General features: G+C 46.8%; 1 protein-coding gene across 5 annotated transcripts; it reads right to left on the bottom strand.

Annotated features, from left to right (window-relative positions):
- Positions 1-157: 157 nt before the first annotated feature.
- On the bottom strand, positions 158-12893 carry smug1 (single-strand-selective monofunctional uracil-DNA glycosylase 1). 5 transcript variants are annotated; one of them, XM_049000409.1, is made up of 5 exons: positions 12838-12893; positions 11384-11678; positions 8999-9406; positions 670-707; positions 158-353 (listed from the first exon to the last, which is right to left on the bottom strand). In XM_049000409.1, exons 1-5 carry the CDS (start codon positions 12858-12860, stop codon positions 224-226), a joined length of 894 nt encoding a protein of 297 aa, XP_048856366.1. In that variant the 5' UTR covers positions 12861-12893; the 3' UTR covers positions 158-223. The 5 variants fall into 5 exon arrangements, with proteins under 5 accessions (XP_048856366.1, XP_048856369.1, XP_048856365.1 ...); XM_049000412.1 differs by lacking the exons at positions 158-353; positions 670-707 and adding an exon at positions 7656-8758 and having other exon boundaries at positions 8999-9091; positions 9287-9406; XM_049000408.1 differs by lacking the exons at positions 158-353; positions 670-707 and adding an exon at positions 7656-8758.
- Positions 12894-13196: the final 303 nt, after the last annotated feature.

Genomic DNA, 13196 nt, shown 5'->3' on the forward strand with positions numbered 1-13196 from the left:
ATGTCTCTGTGGTTGAATGGTGAGTTTTTCCTTTTGACGGGCGGCTGGATGGCGCTGCGATTTAGCACAGTGCACAGCATCACAGTCTTGCTGGGTGCACCATCTGTATTCACAACAGGCTGTTTACTGAGCGAAGCTAAACAAAGAAAAAACAAACCTCACATTTGTCTTAGATCCTTAGAATCAACACGGCTCTCTTTGGCGTTCGCTTATGGCGTTGTTTTCAGTTCAGCGACGCGTTTGAGCTTCTCTGTAAGTCAGTGGATGACCTCTGCAGCTGAAATGCTTGTAGGTGCATGGGGGGGGGGGGGTGCAGCCTCAGCCACGTACAAAGATGCTTCCTGTCCTGTCTGCTGCAAAAGAAACGGCCACATTAGTGGGAAGAAGACTCATACACACAAGACATATTAATTATGCATAATGAAATTTATTTCATGCATTTATAATAGCATTTCCATTGGGCTTTACATTCTTATTTACTGTTGCCTCCCATTATTATTGATGAACATATTATTAATATTATTATGAACGTCAACAACATGAAGTGGAATGATTCAATAACATTAAATAGGATGCCTTCTGGGAAACTTTCATTTATAAAAAAACACAACTAAGCCTTGGGGCAGCAGAAGTCAGAATGTGTGCTTGAGGCTGGTGCTCTTCACCTACCGGGATGCCGGGCGACATCTCGAGGCCTCAGCATATTTCTGTGTGTCAAGCAAACAGCTGTAATCAGCAACTCCAGCTGCAGAGTAATTCTGCTTGGACATAAAAAAGCAAGAGGTCAGACATGGGCAGGGCTGGCTGCAAACATTTATGAAGACTTAAAAAATGATCGGTATTCGTTCTTACCAAAGAGCTTTAATTGTGTTAAAGGATAAGATGAGCAAAATGACTGTTTAGTGACCTGCAGTCTCCAAGCTTGACCTGTGTGTCATGAATCGATTGCGTCGTGTAAGCCCCCATAACCCCCCCCCCCCCCCCCGGCAGCCTGATGAGGAGGCGGAGCCGAAAGTAAATGCTGTCTGCAGTCGCTGATGCTGCAGTATAATGCCCTAGACGCTTCCCCCGTCAAAGAAGGATCACGCTAGTTTCAGTTACCGCACTGCGGGTCGAATTTCTCAGAAAGGAATCCACGTTATTCAAGTGTCTTTTGTTGTGTGAGGCCTGAATAATGTTTATATATGTATCACTTTCAATTAAGTTGTCATCCTGAAGATCTCCACATACTGGCCAAGTACTTAAATAAGCACAACCGCACTCTGATTTCTTATTCAAGGTGAACTCTCAATCCACCCTGAAGGAGACTGCCATAATGACCCTGCATCAGGCATCTGCAAAGGGCAGAGGCGGAGAATGTGGGAGGGAGGGAGAGAGAGAGAGAGAGAGAGAGAGAGAGAGAGAGAGAGAGAAAGAGAGAAAGGGAGGGAGAGAGAGAGAGGGTGAGAGAGAGGGAGAGAGTGAGAGAGAGAAAGAGAGGGAGCAGGCAAGAGACAGAAAGAAAGAAAGAGAGGGAGAGAGAGGGAGAGAAAGAGAGACGGGAGATAGAGGTAGAATTCTCCAGTGCGCTGCCTCTGCCACACAGGTCTTTGTGCCCTGGCTTGCCATTAGCCCCAGGCTGAATAAAAGCCCAGTTCATGAACTTAACCTCCTATTCACTGCACAAGCAGCATGACCTTCCCAATCTTGCCTCCACTGAGGATTTCAAAGAAGGACGTTTTCTCAAGAGGGGGCACAGTGATTTGGTGGGGGGGAGGGGGGGCTTGAATCTGGCACCAGCTGCGTGTGAGAGGCATCTGCATGTTCTCCCCATGTTCACATCCAGAGTTGTGCTGCAGAGGTGGATCACTGACTCACAGCTGCCTTTGGCATGTGAATGCACTCTATACTGGGCGATAAGCAATCAGTGAAAAACAGATGTTTTGTCCACTATATTGCAGGTATTCTCTTCCTTCTTTTCCGTTCTTTCAAACCCAAGCCCACTTTCTGCTCTCCCTTTCCCTGCTCCTCATATTTAAGTTCCCACCTGCCCTCTGGATCCCATCGTTCTCTCCAAGAAGTGACCCAAACCTGCTCATACGTCAAGTGCTCCAAGGTCATTGGCCGGTCATCCTCGCCGACTGGCTGACCCCAGCGAATTAAAAAAAAAAAAAAAGAAGCTTGTTACTAGCCAATCCGGTCAATTAAATTTCCACATAAGCCTGTGTCTCGCCCCCAGGTCATCGTCAGCGCCGTGGTTGGAGGGTGTCATCTGCATGGCATGATGGAGGAGGCTTTTACTACCTATTTAGAAGGAAGCTGTCCGCACCACACCCTAATTACCCCACTCTCTAATGGCAGCTGCCCAGCATAATTTCTTTTTGTTTGTTGACCTAGTTGAGCCCCAAGAAAGATGGATTGGGGGCAGGAGGGATGTACATACGAGGAGGAAAAAAAAAACACACTTATTCTATTTGTAGGGTCATACTTCAGATTATGTATGCTTACCCTTATGAAAGCTCTGGCAGATCACAGCATGTTAATACCTTTGTCCGTGGCCTTCGGCGATCGCAGATCACTGGCAGCCATTAATCATAATATTTAGTAAACTGGAGAATGAGCATGAAAAGCAAACATAGGCCTCTACAAACGGCATGTATCCCTTAAATATGTCTCTTCCAAAAATGTAAATGGACTCTGACACATTAATGTTCAGCAGCTAGAGCCGGTCCCTTTGATCTGAGCCGATTTCACTTACTAATTCATTTGGAAAGATGGGTTTGAGCATCGCCGGGAATAAGGTCCGTGAATTTGGCTCTTCCGCCTGAGTTTGCTGCTTCGGCCGGTATCAGTCCCTCACAGGGCTTTTGTGCCTCAGCCGGTTCACACATAATTCAGGCCCGCTGTCTTTACGGGCAGCTCATAAATAAATCTCCTATCATCCGATAATGTCAGGGTAATGTTTAGTCAATAAACCCCGCTGTCATTTTTACCTCCTTCCTTTAATTCATTGGAGCAGCGTTTTTTTTTTTTTTTGAAGTGGGGGTTACGTGCAAGTGAGGATGGGCGAGGATATACGGCCCAGGTCTGCGTGTGTTCGGCAGAGATAGCACGCGCACAAAGGGCTGCACCGGAGCTCACCTCCGAGCGCGTCTGCGTGACTGATCGACTACGGCACAAAACGACACGTCGGGGCAGTTTAAAGACTGCAGCGATGTTGTTTAAAAGGGGGAAAAAACGGCGGGCAATCAATTCATCTGGAAGTGCCTCCTGATCACCGGGCTGAGACCTCGCCGACCGGCAGACGGACACCCAGGGCCTTTGTTCTGCATTCTCCGCGTATCCCGGACACGTGATGCAGCTGAATGGGCGCCCGTTCATTTATCTCTTATTGTCTGGGTGAGACGAACTACCGCATTCATCACACATGCAACCTTATCAAACGTGCAATTAATAGTCACCTTGAAATCTGTTGTGAATTAAGAGTGTCAGGCAGATATCTGGGGAAAAATATGGGCTAACGGACAAATATACATAAATATATAGGCCAGATCTCATGGTCTGTATTTACGTAAAGCCACACTATGTTGGCAAGGTATCCACAGGCACGGATGCAGTCATGGTTGAATCAGATCTTTTATGGTAAACTGATATGATCTATAAAACATTATATGTGTGTGTGTCTCTATATATATATATATATATATATATATATATATATATATATATATATATATATATATATATATAAACACACAGACACACATACAGACAAACGTTTACAATCCTGAAGGGATACATACAGATGGTGCATATGCATGTGCACATGTAACTGTCAGTTTGGTCAATAAAAGTCACACAATTTTAGCCGTTTATTACGTTAATTACTTTCACTTTTCTTTATAGATAAAATAGCAGCTCGAACTAGCTCAATGGCCACTTTATTAGGCACACCTAGTTGGTACCAGGTAGAACCTACTTTTTCCTCTAGAATTACTCCAAGGGTAGGCAAGTTGTATGTTGAAGCCATTCTGCACACGACTGTTATTCTGAGGTGATAGTTCTATGCTTGTGGCCGTCCTGTTAGCTTTAATGAATCTGACCATTCCCCCCCCCCCCCCCCGACCTCTCTCATTAACAAGGTGTTATTGTACCATCCATCCATCTTCTAACCACTTACCCTGGTCATGTTCACAAGGGGAGGGGGGCTTGAGTCTATCCTAGGCAGCACTGGACAAAAGGCTGGGCTACACCCCGAACAGGACGGCAGTCCATCACAGGGCACCTACATGCGCACATTCACACACGTAATCACACGCTATGGGCAATACAGAGATGCCAATTAGCTTAACTGGATGTCTGTGATGTGTGCGAGAAAGTAGAGTGTCCAGAGGTAAACCAGGTAACATGGGTAGGGCATGCAGACTCCACTCACACAGACCAGAGGCAGGACTCGAACCCCCAGCCCTTGAAGGTGGGAGGAAACAGTCCCACCCTGCTGTCCATGGTCTGGAAACAGCAGCAGATGTCTGAACCAACACATCTGGCAGCCACAGTCACATTCTAAATCACTTTATATTAAAAAGAAACTGAACCTGTCATTTCTGTATGTATCCTGTACGTATTCGACTTCAGCCATGCGCTTGGCAGGAGTAGGCAGTGTGTGTTAACAAGCAGGTGTTCATCATCACCTGGCCAGCGAGTGTGTGCTTCCTGAAGTGCCGAGCTTGCTGCACCTCTGCAAGAGGCGGCTTAGTGAACACAAAGCAGACGAACGAGAACGACCATGTACAGCTGTCCGGAGGAGAGACGTCTCTGAGGATGACAGCTCCCCCACCCGCCACCAGAGGTGACGTCCACGTCACACAAGCAGGTCGCGCTGCCGTTAAAGCGGAGCGTAATCGATCTCCTTGGCGAAAATAAGGCAGCTGTACCATATCAACAGAGAAGTGCTGATCAACACCAGGGTTAAAAGAGGCCAGTTAAATAGACAGACTCACACAGCATGCAGATTTCGAAATAATAATTGTGAAGAATAATTGAAAATTTTGTTAGTAGCAATGCAGGTCATGAACTATGGCATTATAGTAAAGCAGTTCTAAGAATGGTATTATTTAATAACCACTGGTACACTAAAGGCCCTCTCTGTCTGAACCTTATTATTGACTAGTGTTGAGAAGTTAAATATAAATTATTTAGACTATATGCCATGCAAAGGGATTAGGTACACACATCAATCATATGCCGAGGCAGAAATTAAAATCCATACCCAAAACCTAAAATGGAAAATGGTGCAAAAACATACAACTTAACCGCCCCGGACGGGAACTGTGGAATACAGGCAGGTATGTGAGGACGAGGCTGACAGGGAATGGAAGCGGATTGGTTTGGGTGGCTTGTTTCCATGGTAAATGATCCCTGCGGCGTGACGAAAACAGGGCAGTTGGGGGCTGCAGTGACGTTCAGGAAAACACCAATGAATAGACTGCCAGGTTAAAAAAAACAGGGAGGTGATTAGTACAATTCACAGCTCAAAAATACCATAATTTACCTGCTTCCCGTAGCCCATTTGTATTCATGCCGGATCCAGCGCTGTACCGGCGTTTTTATTAATGAATCCCCAAAACGCATCTATTTGTACCACTTCCACCTTTAGAAGGTACATCATTACCTCCCTTACATTTTTATCTCCTAATGAGAAAACGTTTTAAAAACAACCCAAAAGATTCATTTCCCTAAGCTTGTTCGTATTAAAATATTTTTTTGCATGACCGTTACATTTCGTCGCATTTTTCTCCAGATTTTTGCCTTCAGGTATTTCCTCATTTAGCTTGTTTTTTTTTTGTTACATTGAATAAAAATATTGTGAGCTAATGAGTTTTCATTACCAGAAAACAAATCCGAGGAAATCATGTTTTTATAAAGGAAACTGTGTAACCGTTTGTGGAGGGTTTTTCCTGGGTTGCGACCAAAATGAGCGACCGGCGAACACAAAGAGACAGATCTGCCCAAACGCGTACGGAAGGAGGGGTGTGATGCAGAATATTGGCCCTACCTTAAGCACCTCTCTGTTCCCTGATGTCATGGGCACCCTTCACAATAATAAAGAGCAATAATACCAGGTCTGTACCATGCGGCTCCCCAGCCTCCACAGAGGAACTGCTTGCCCCATCATTTATCAGCGCACCCCCCCCAACACGCACACACACACACCCCGCTACCCCCCCCGAGCCCCCTCTCTGCTCTAATTCTGCCTTAATAACCGTCGCCTCCATTCATCACAGTATTGACGGCTCTGACAGGCAGGTGGCGCCCCCTAACTCCCTGCCCTTTACTCGCGCGCAGCTCGGGGTCATCGGCAGGTCACCTGCCACCTAATCAATAATTACTCCGTGCCCAGTTGTCGCCACGGAAACGCCCGTGTTCCACGGTGCCTGCCAGGGCCGACCGGACCGAACCTGAGCTGCTCTGCCCATTTTCTCGTTAGCTGCTCTGAGCTCGAAGTGGCAGATCTGCGCGCTGTGCCAGCCAGGGCAAGCACCTGGGCATGGAGGGGAGGGGTCAGCTGGCCCGGAAACACCTCTGCGTGTCTGCGACTTCAGGGGTCAAAGGTCATCTCCCGCTGACCTCACAGAGGACCAGGAAGCTGGTACAGGAAATACTGGCTCTGCCATACGCCACAGCGGACCGCTGTACAAAGACAGTCTGCCTTATTCACAGAGCTGGCTGCTTTCAGAAGGTCCTGTCTGCTTGTTTATCTGTCCCCATATATTTGTGTGCATGTCTATATTTACTCTGTGTATAAAAAAAACATAATCTATCAGCCATAATTAGTACTGATGCAGAAAAAGGTAGAATTATCCGCCCTTTCCTTCGTCTTTTTTTATTCTGACGATCGCACGGCATAGCTCGGCTCTCCCGTGTCGCAAAGACGGCGATGACAGAAGCGTGAGCGATGTAACCGCTGTGCTGCATGCAGCGTTTTCCCGCCGCAAGGCTGGCGTGGCCAGCGACCCGTGCAGAGACTACAGGCTCCGCCCAGGACCCCGCCCTGGACGCCCAGGACCCTGCTCCCCCCGTCTCACGCCATTGCCCTCCGTGGTAGTGGGACAGCATCCCGCGGTAAAGACGCCGAGCCCGTCTCCCCAGGCTCGGGGGTCGCCAAAGCAGCCGGGCGTGTTTTGCTGCTGGGGTGGGGGCCGATGGTGGGGATTCTAACTCACAGTCCGGGTCCCGTCGGCAAGGATCATTGAACTAATTAATAACGCGGCACAGAGAGCAATGGGAGTCATTACTGAGGCTCGGCCGTGTTCTGTCTGCAGTGCCGTGAGGGGCACTGGGGGCTGGGGGTGGGGTTGGGTGGGGGCTGCAGACAGTCCCGCTTCATCGCATGCCCGCCAGACCTGCCTGGGAGAGCCGGCTGCTGCTGTACCTCATCGTCTGGAGCACTGAGGCCTCCGTGCCACCAAACAGGACATATTCACGGACGCGGCTCTCGGTCTCGCTAAGCCCTTTGTCCCCAATTCCTTTATTCTTCCAGGCTGCATCTGCTTAAACCAGCAGAAAATGCACCAACGAGGGGAAAACACAAAACCGAGTACTGCGCGAGTGACTAAATTAAATTCACAGGATTTTAATTCCCCCCCAAAAAAAACACATCAATCGACATCTTTAGCATATAGTAAAATTGTTTTAATGCATCCATTGTAAATACAGCACACATTATTACAGCATCCTTTATCAAGGAACCCAAAATGCTGTATATTTACCACTGAATTCGGGACTGAGCCTAATTCCTGGACACGCAACACAAAACCAGGGGGACCAGCTCTGCCCCATGTAGAAGATTCACCCACAGAAAAAAATACCTGAGCCAAAAACAGAAACATCTATTTGCAATTGCGAATTGCTTTGTTTCTTGTAAAACAAAGGATTATAATGCTATTTACTGTCCAGTGCTTTTATCTTTAGTGTTGCCTACCTGCCTGGCTGGAGATGAATTGGTCTAATTTATATGCAATGTTTTTTTTTCCCATCTACAGCACATGTTGGATTTCTCTTAAACCACAAATATGCTGTTGTTCCTTTTTACATGTTATGCCTTGTGCAATAAGAATTGATACCCAATGTTTACTTCTAAAAATAAAATGATTACCTTCTCACTTGTTTTCCTGGTACAAGAAGCACAACATTCAGACGGTAACCCGCCTTTCTTTCCCGTTCTTAGACGTTTGAGAGCCAAAGCCAAGGATCAGAAATAACAAAGGTTAACAGCACCATTCACGTTCCGGTACCACAAAAAGGATGGTCGTTTTAACGCTAAACATCTCGACAGGACAAGCATGAGTGAATGTGAATGGTGCCAACAAGGGCAGACAGACGTATAAATCATTCTTTACGGCTTCAATGCAGTTTCCTTTTGAACTGTATGGATAAAAAAAAAAAACCTAAACACCTTTTTTGGGAGGAATTCCTCTCCATGTAGGTAAGATCAGAGAAACTACTCTTTGAAAGCGAACGTCGCATGTCTGCTAACCAGCTCCGCTGAGTCTACAAAGTGTCTGTGAGGTAGACTGATCCATGCTGAAGACCCAAACAGAACTTAGGCCCTGAGGGACTTGTTTTGTGATTTGTTGGAAATGACCGCGGTTAAGGTCTGATCCCAATAAGGTTGACGTGATGTTCCGGGATGTAAAGGCTCAGCCAGGACACTCAACACCAACTCATGGCGGAAGCAGTAACAATGCATGGAACCTCTAAGTCCTTCCACGGAGTACAGCTGTAAAGGAGCATGGAGATATTGGCTCTAAGGCGCAATTCCTCTAACGACTTCCTCCAGTTAGATAGGACTCCAGCAGCAGCTTTTGAGTGACTGAGTCTTCCACGCATATAGAGGCAGCTATGGAGTCAGCAGCTTCATGATGTCCAATTCCGTTAACCTGGCTATGGCCACGCCCTCCCAGTCCCTGTTCGCCGTGGGGTTACGGGGTGAGGGGTGCATAAGTCCCACAACACGTACCTGCAGGCCAGCGGCTGCTAGCGCCCGCCTGGCGCGCTGCTCGGCGACCTTCCCCACGCCGATCACCGTGGCAACACCCAGCACCTGCACCACCTGACATAGCGCATCATCACACCGGGCCAGTAGGGCGTCCCGCACCGCGGCCGGCAGCTCGGGAGGTGTCAGGTTTTTGCCACTGCCGCTCACAAACATCAGGGGACACAGGTTGTGCACAAAGCAGTGTCTGAAGAACACGTGTGGCTCCCCACACAGCTTACGGAACAGCCCCCAGAACCGAGCCCCGCTCACTTCACTCCGTGTGCAAGACAGCCCCATGATTCGCCTCTTCGGGTGCTCCTCAGGCGGACGGCCCACCTCCCCAGAGATTTTCAGCCAATCACGGACAGAGCTCACTTCCCCAAAAGGGACCTAGAATGCAGAAGAATGCAACACAAATGGGGAATTAAGCAATCAGATGAGATCATTATGACAAATACTGATCACAAAATAATGTGACAACTATTCAGATCCTTTCACCAATGTTTTACTAAATGTAATGTTTTAAGGATGAACGAAGCATCACTGTATATCCATCCATTTTCCAAACCGCTTATCCTACTGAGTCGCGGGGGGTCCGGAGCCTATCCTGGAAGCAATGGGCACGAGGCTGGGAACAACCCAGGATGGGGGCCAGCCCATCGCAGGGCACACTCACACACCAATCACTCATACATGCACTCCTACGGGCAATTTAGTAACTCCAATTAGCTTCAGCATGTTTTTGGACTGTGGGAGGAAACCGGAGTACCCGGAGGAAACCCCACGACGACATGGGGAGAACATGCAAACTCCACACACATGTGACCCAGGCAGAGATTCGAACCCGGGTCCCAGAGGTGTGAGGTTACAGTGCTAACCACTGCACCACCATGCCGCCCCTCATCACTGTATAGATGTCTTAAAAGCTAGTACAAGATACTCTGTGAATTTTTAATAACTTTCCAAAACATGGAAATGATTAGTGTCGTAGTATTTAATGAAAATTTATATAATACTTGAATGTCATTGTTCAATATTAATTATGAATGGCAGGTTGAAGTATGAAAGACAGAGCAATGAAAAGTAAGGTCATTCATCTGGGTCTTACTACAGATCTTATAAAATGAATGTCTGTGTTTCCCCTGAAGCCTGAGTCCAATGTCTCATGTTTCCCATCATGCTTTCCGATGCCAAAACAGTGACATTTAGTTTTTATTCCTCTCCACTGTTGTATTAAAACCTGACTCCACTCATGCCCCCACATATAATCTCCATTCCTTCCTCTCATTCCCCCGTCATGTATTTATGTCCTTAAATATCTGCTCCCTTGAAGGAAACAGGGATTTTGCTGGACAAATGAACTGAAACCCTGAACTGGACCGATGCCACAGAACAAAGCCGCTTGTCGGGAAGGTAAATTTTAACAATTCTAACCATACATCTGGGGGAATGTTTTGAAAATCCATCCATCCATACGGTCCACCCAGGAGACCGGCACAAGGAAAATTAAACAACCCAGAGAGAGAAAACATTCACTGACAGACTTCACAGGACAGAACAACCAGCCACACGTTTTACACAAACATACCATATAACCAAAATGATATGGAATATATTTAATGTAGCGGTAATAACACTATTCGCCTTCAGAAACTAAGGGTAAAGTTGGGGTTGTGTTTTCTACATTTTCTCATTTTTTTGTTTGCGCTGGGAATTCAGCCTTAAAGGCAAAGGGAAAAGAGAGCAGCCAGCAAAGGCATCAGCCTGCCCCCCAGATAACTGTATAAAGTAAGTGCAGGAGTCAGACTATTTCCCCCCCCTCCTCTTACATTATTAATTCTACTTCTAATTGGTCCTGGCCTTGATTGACAGGAAGCATCAGAGGAATTGACATCGTGCCACACACCCTGAAGGGAACCACTCCTTTTAACCATAATACACTACTTCTGTTGCTGTCATCAACCCCCCCACCCAATCTCCCAAATGCCACAGTATTACTTCACCTGAAGTCATCGACAGACCTGTCAGTCATGGTGGAGATGGATTCGGCACTCGGGACCCATCCAAGTCCTTTTATTGACTCATTTGTTTTGCTGATCTAACAACCTTTGAACTCTTTGGCCAGGGCTATACAGCACACGTGGGCCTCTGTGTGTGTGTGTGTGTGTGTGTGTGTGTGTGTGTGTGTGTGTCTGTATGTGTGTGATCTGTCAATGAACATGAGGAGGCTCGTGTTCTCCTGTCCCAACTCAGCTTTCTGTGTTGCATTTGTGCCTTTCTGAAATGAGCAGTGGGGGGGGGGGGGCAGCCTGCCACCGCCTGCATAAGAGAGGATTGGGGCTGCCAGGGGGCAGCGCACTGCCTCACCCCCGTCTGTGCCATTCCGAAGGGCCCTGGATTCATGCCGAGGAACAGGATGCTCTGGTTGCCATGGCAGTAGGTGCTGACGTAGTTGCAGTGCGTGTCCCACGCGTACTCCAGGGGGTTGTACGTGTATTGGACCGGCTCCGGGAACGCCAGCTGCCTCAGCCGGACGTTCAGCTCCAGCTCCACCTGCAGGAAGCGTGACCCCACGTCCGAACCCTCCGGCACTAAGGGCTGTGTTCCACCCCTCACCTGCACCACCGCTGCTGCATCCGCATGGCCATCTTTGGCCGGCCAGCTGCAGATAACAGTACAAGAAATAATTTTTTAAAACTACATTGTAGTTTTTTACTCACACATAACTTATCACTGACACCGCATTTTGTCTATTTAATGTATTTTTATGGTTATGTTTTACAAATTTTTATGTAAAGATATTTTTTAAGAGTGAATTGCAGGACTCAAAATTTGAGTCGCGATGAGATCGTCCTAAATTTTCAAATCGTATCATAAAATTTCAGAGGCCAGAGCAAAAACCACACGCTGCCCCCCTAAAACACGACGCACCAGTTAATCACCGTTTGCAGCCTTATGTTACTCCTTTTTAATCACCTACATTTTATTCTCCTTGGCCACTAGTATCCATAAAACTCAAGTATATGTTTAAACCAGAGGTGCAATGTACACTGAGGACTGAGAGTAAGTTGTGTGTTGGCCACATTCGTTTTAATATAGAGCGGTATTTATAATATAAAAGAAACCGCAAGCTCCTCTGCTGGTTGTTTAGTGTATATTTCACTGTAAAATATGGTGAAAATGAGGCCGAATACTGTACGCTATCGGAACTAGTGTAGGTAACTAATCATACCAGATTTACATGTAAAACTCAAACTAAATGACGAAAACGGCTGCGAAATGTTACACTACCGTGCAAAATATAAATATCGGTATGGGTGCGTTTCTGTTAAATCGACAATTCTTCTTTCCAGTCAGTCTACATAATCTCAGGTTCAACAATTTATTTAGCTACAATAAAAAGAAATTCAGACTAAATTATATTACATTATAGAGAACTTCATTGCTCAGCACTAAATCCTCATAACTTTGGAGCATTTTCGTCTACATCTAAATATAGAAGCTATTTGTATATCAAACCTTTTCTCCATTTCCGTGTCGAAGAACCCGAACCCTTTTCCGTATTGCTTACATCCCAATTAAACACCCAACTTCCCAAATAGTTTAGTCCCTCAATTGCAGTTCAATGATTCATTTTAACGAGAACGGACCGCGGATGGGGCGTCAACAGTCAGGGTTGAAACCCGCACGGCTCACCCGGCACAAAAACCTCATCTTTGACAAAAAACAAAAAAAAAACAGCGAGGGTAAACTGAGCAGTAATGCATCGTGAAAGGTCGGCTTTTCCCCATGTTACCAATTTAAATACCAGCACAGCCTACCTCTCCACATTGCTTTCTTGCATCTTGGTCTCGAGCTTTCCGGCAACAAAGCGGCCCTTGCATTGTGGGGCGTGTAGTTCACACATAGACTACAGATCCCATCATGCGCATAAGCCATCTGCTCCTTGTTTCAGGCAGGCAGCGCCCCCTATCGGTGTACTGACTGTACGATACGGGCAACCTTAGCGACACTGTAACCCTATCCTTCGCTGGCAGACAGTTTGAAACCAACTGAGTAGTTTAATTTTGCATTAAATACAATTATAAGAACGCAATTACTCAGTGTGTCACTAAGATGTGCTGCGCGCAGAAAATGTATGAGGTACCCGATTATCTTCTTGGTAGGTAACATGCCATAC

This window comes from Brienomyrus brachyistius, unplaced genomic scaffold (assembly GCF_023856365.1).
Source record: "Brienomyrus brachyistius isolate T26 unplaced genomic scaffold, BBRACH_0.4 scaffold50, whole genome shotgun sequence".
Taxonomy (NCBI): domain Eukaryota; kingdom Metazoa; phylum Chordata; class Actinopteri; order Osteoglossiformes; family Mormyridae; genus Brienomyrus; species Brienomyrus brachyistius.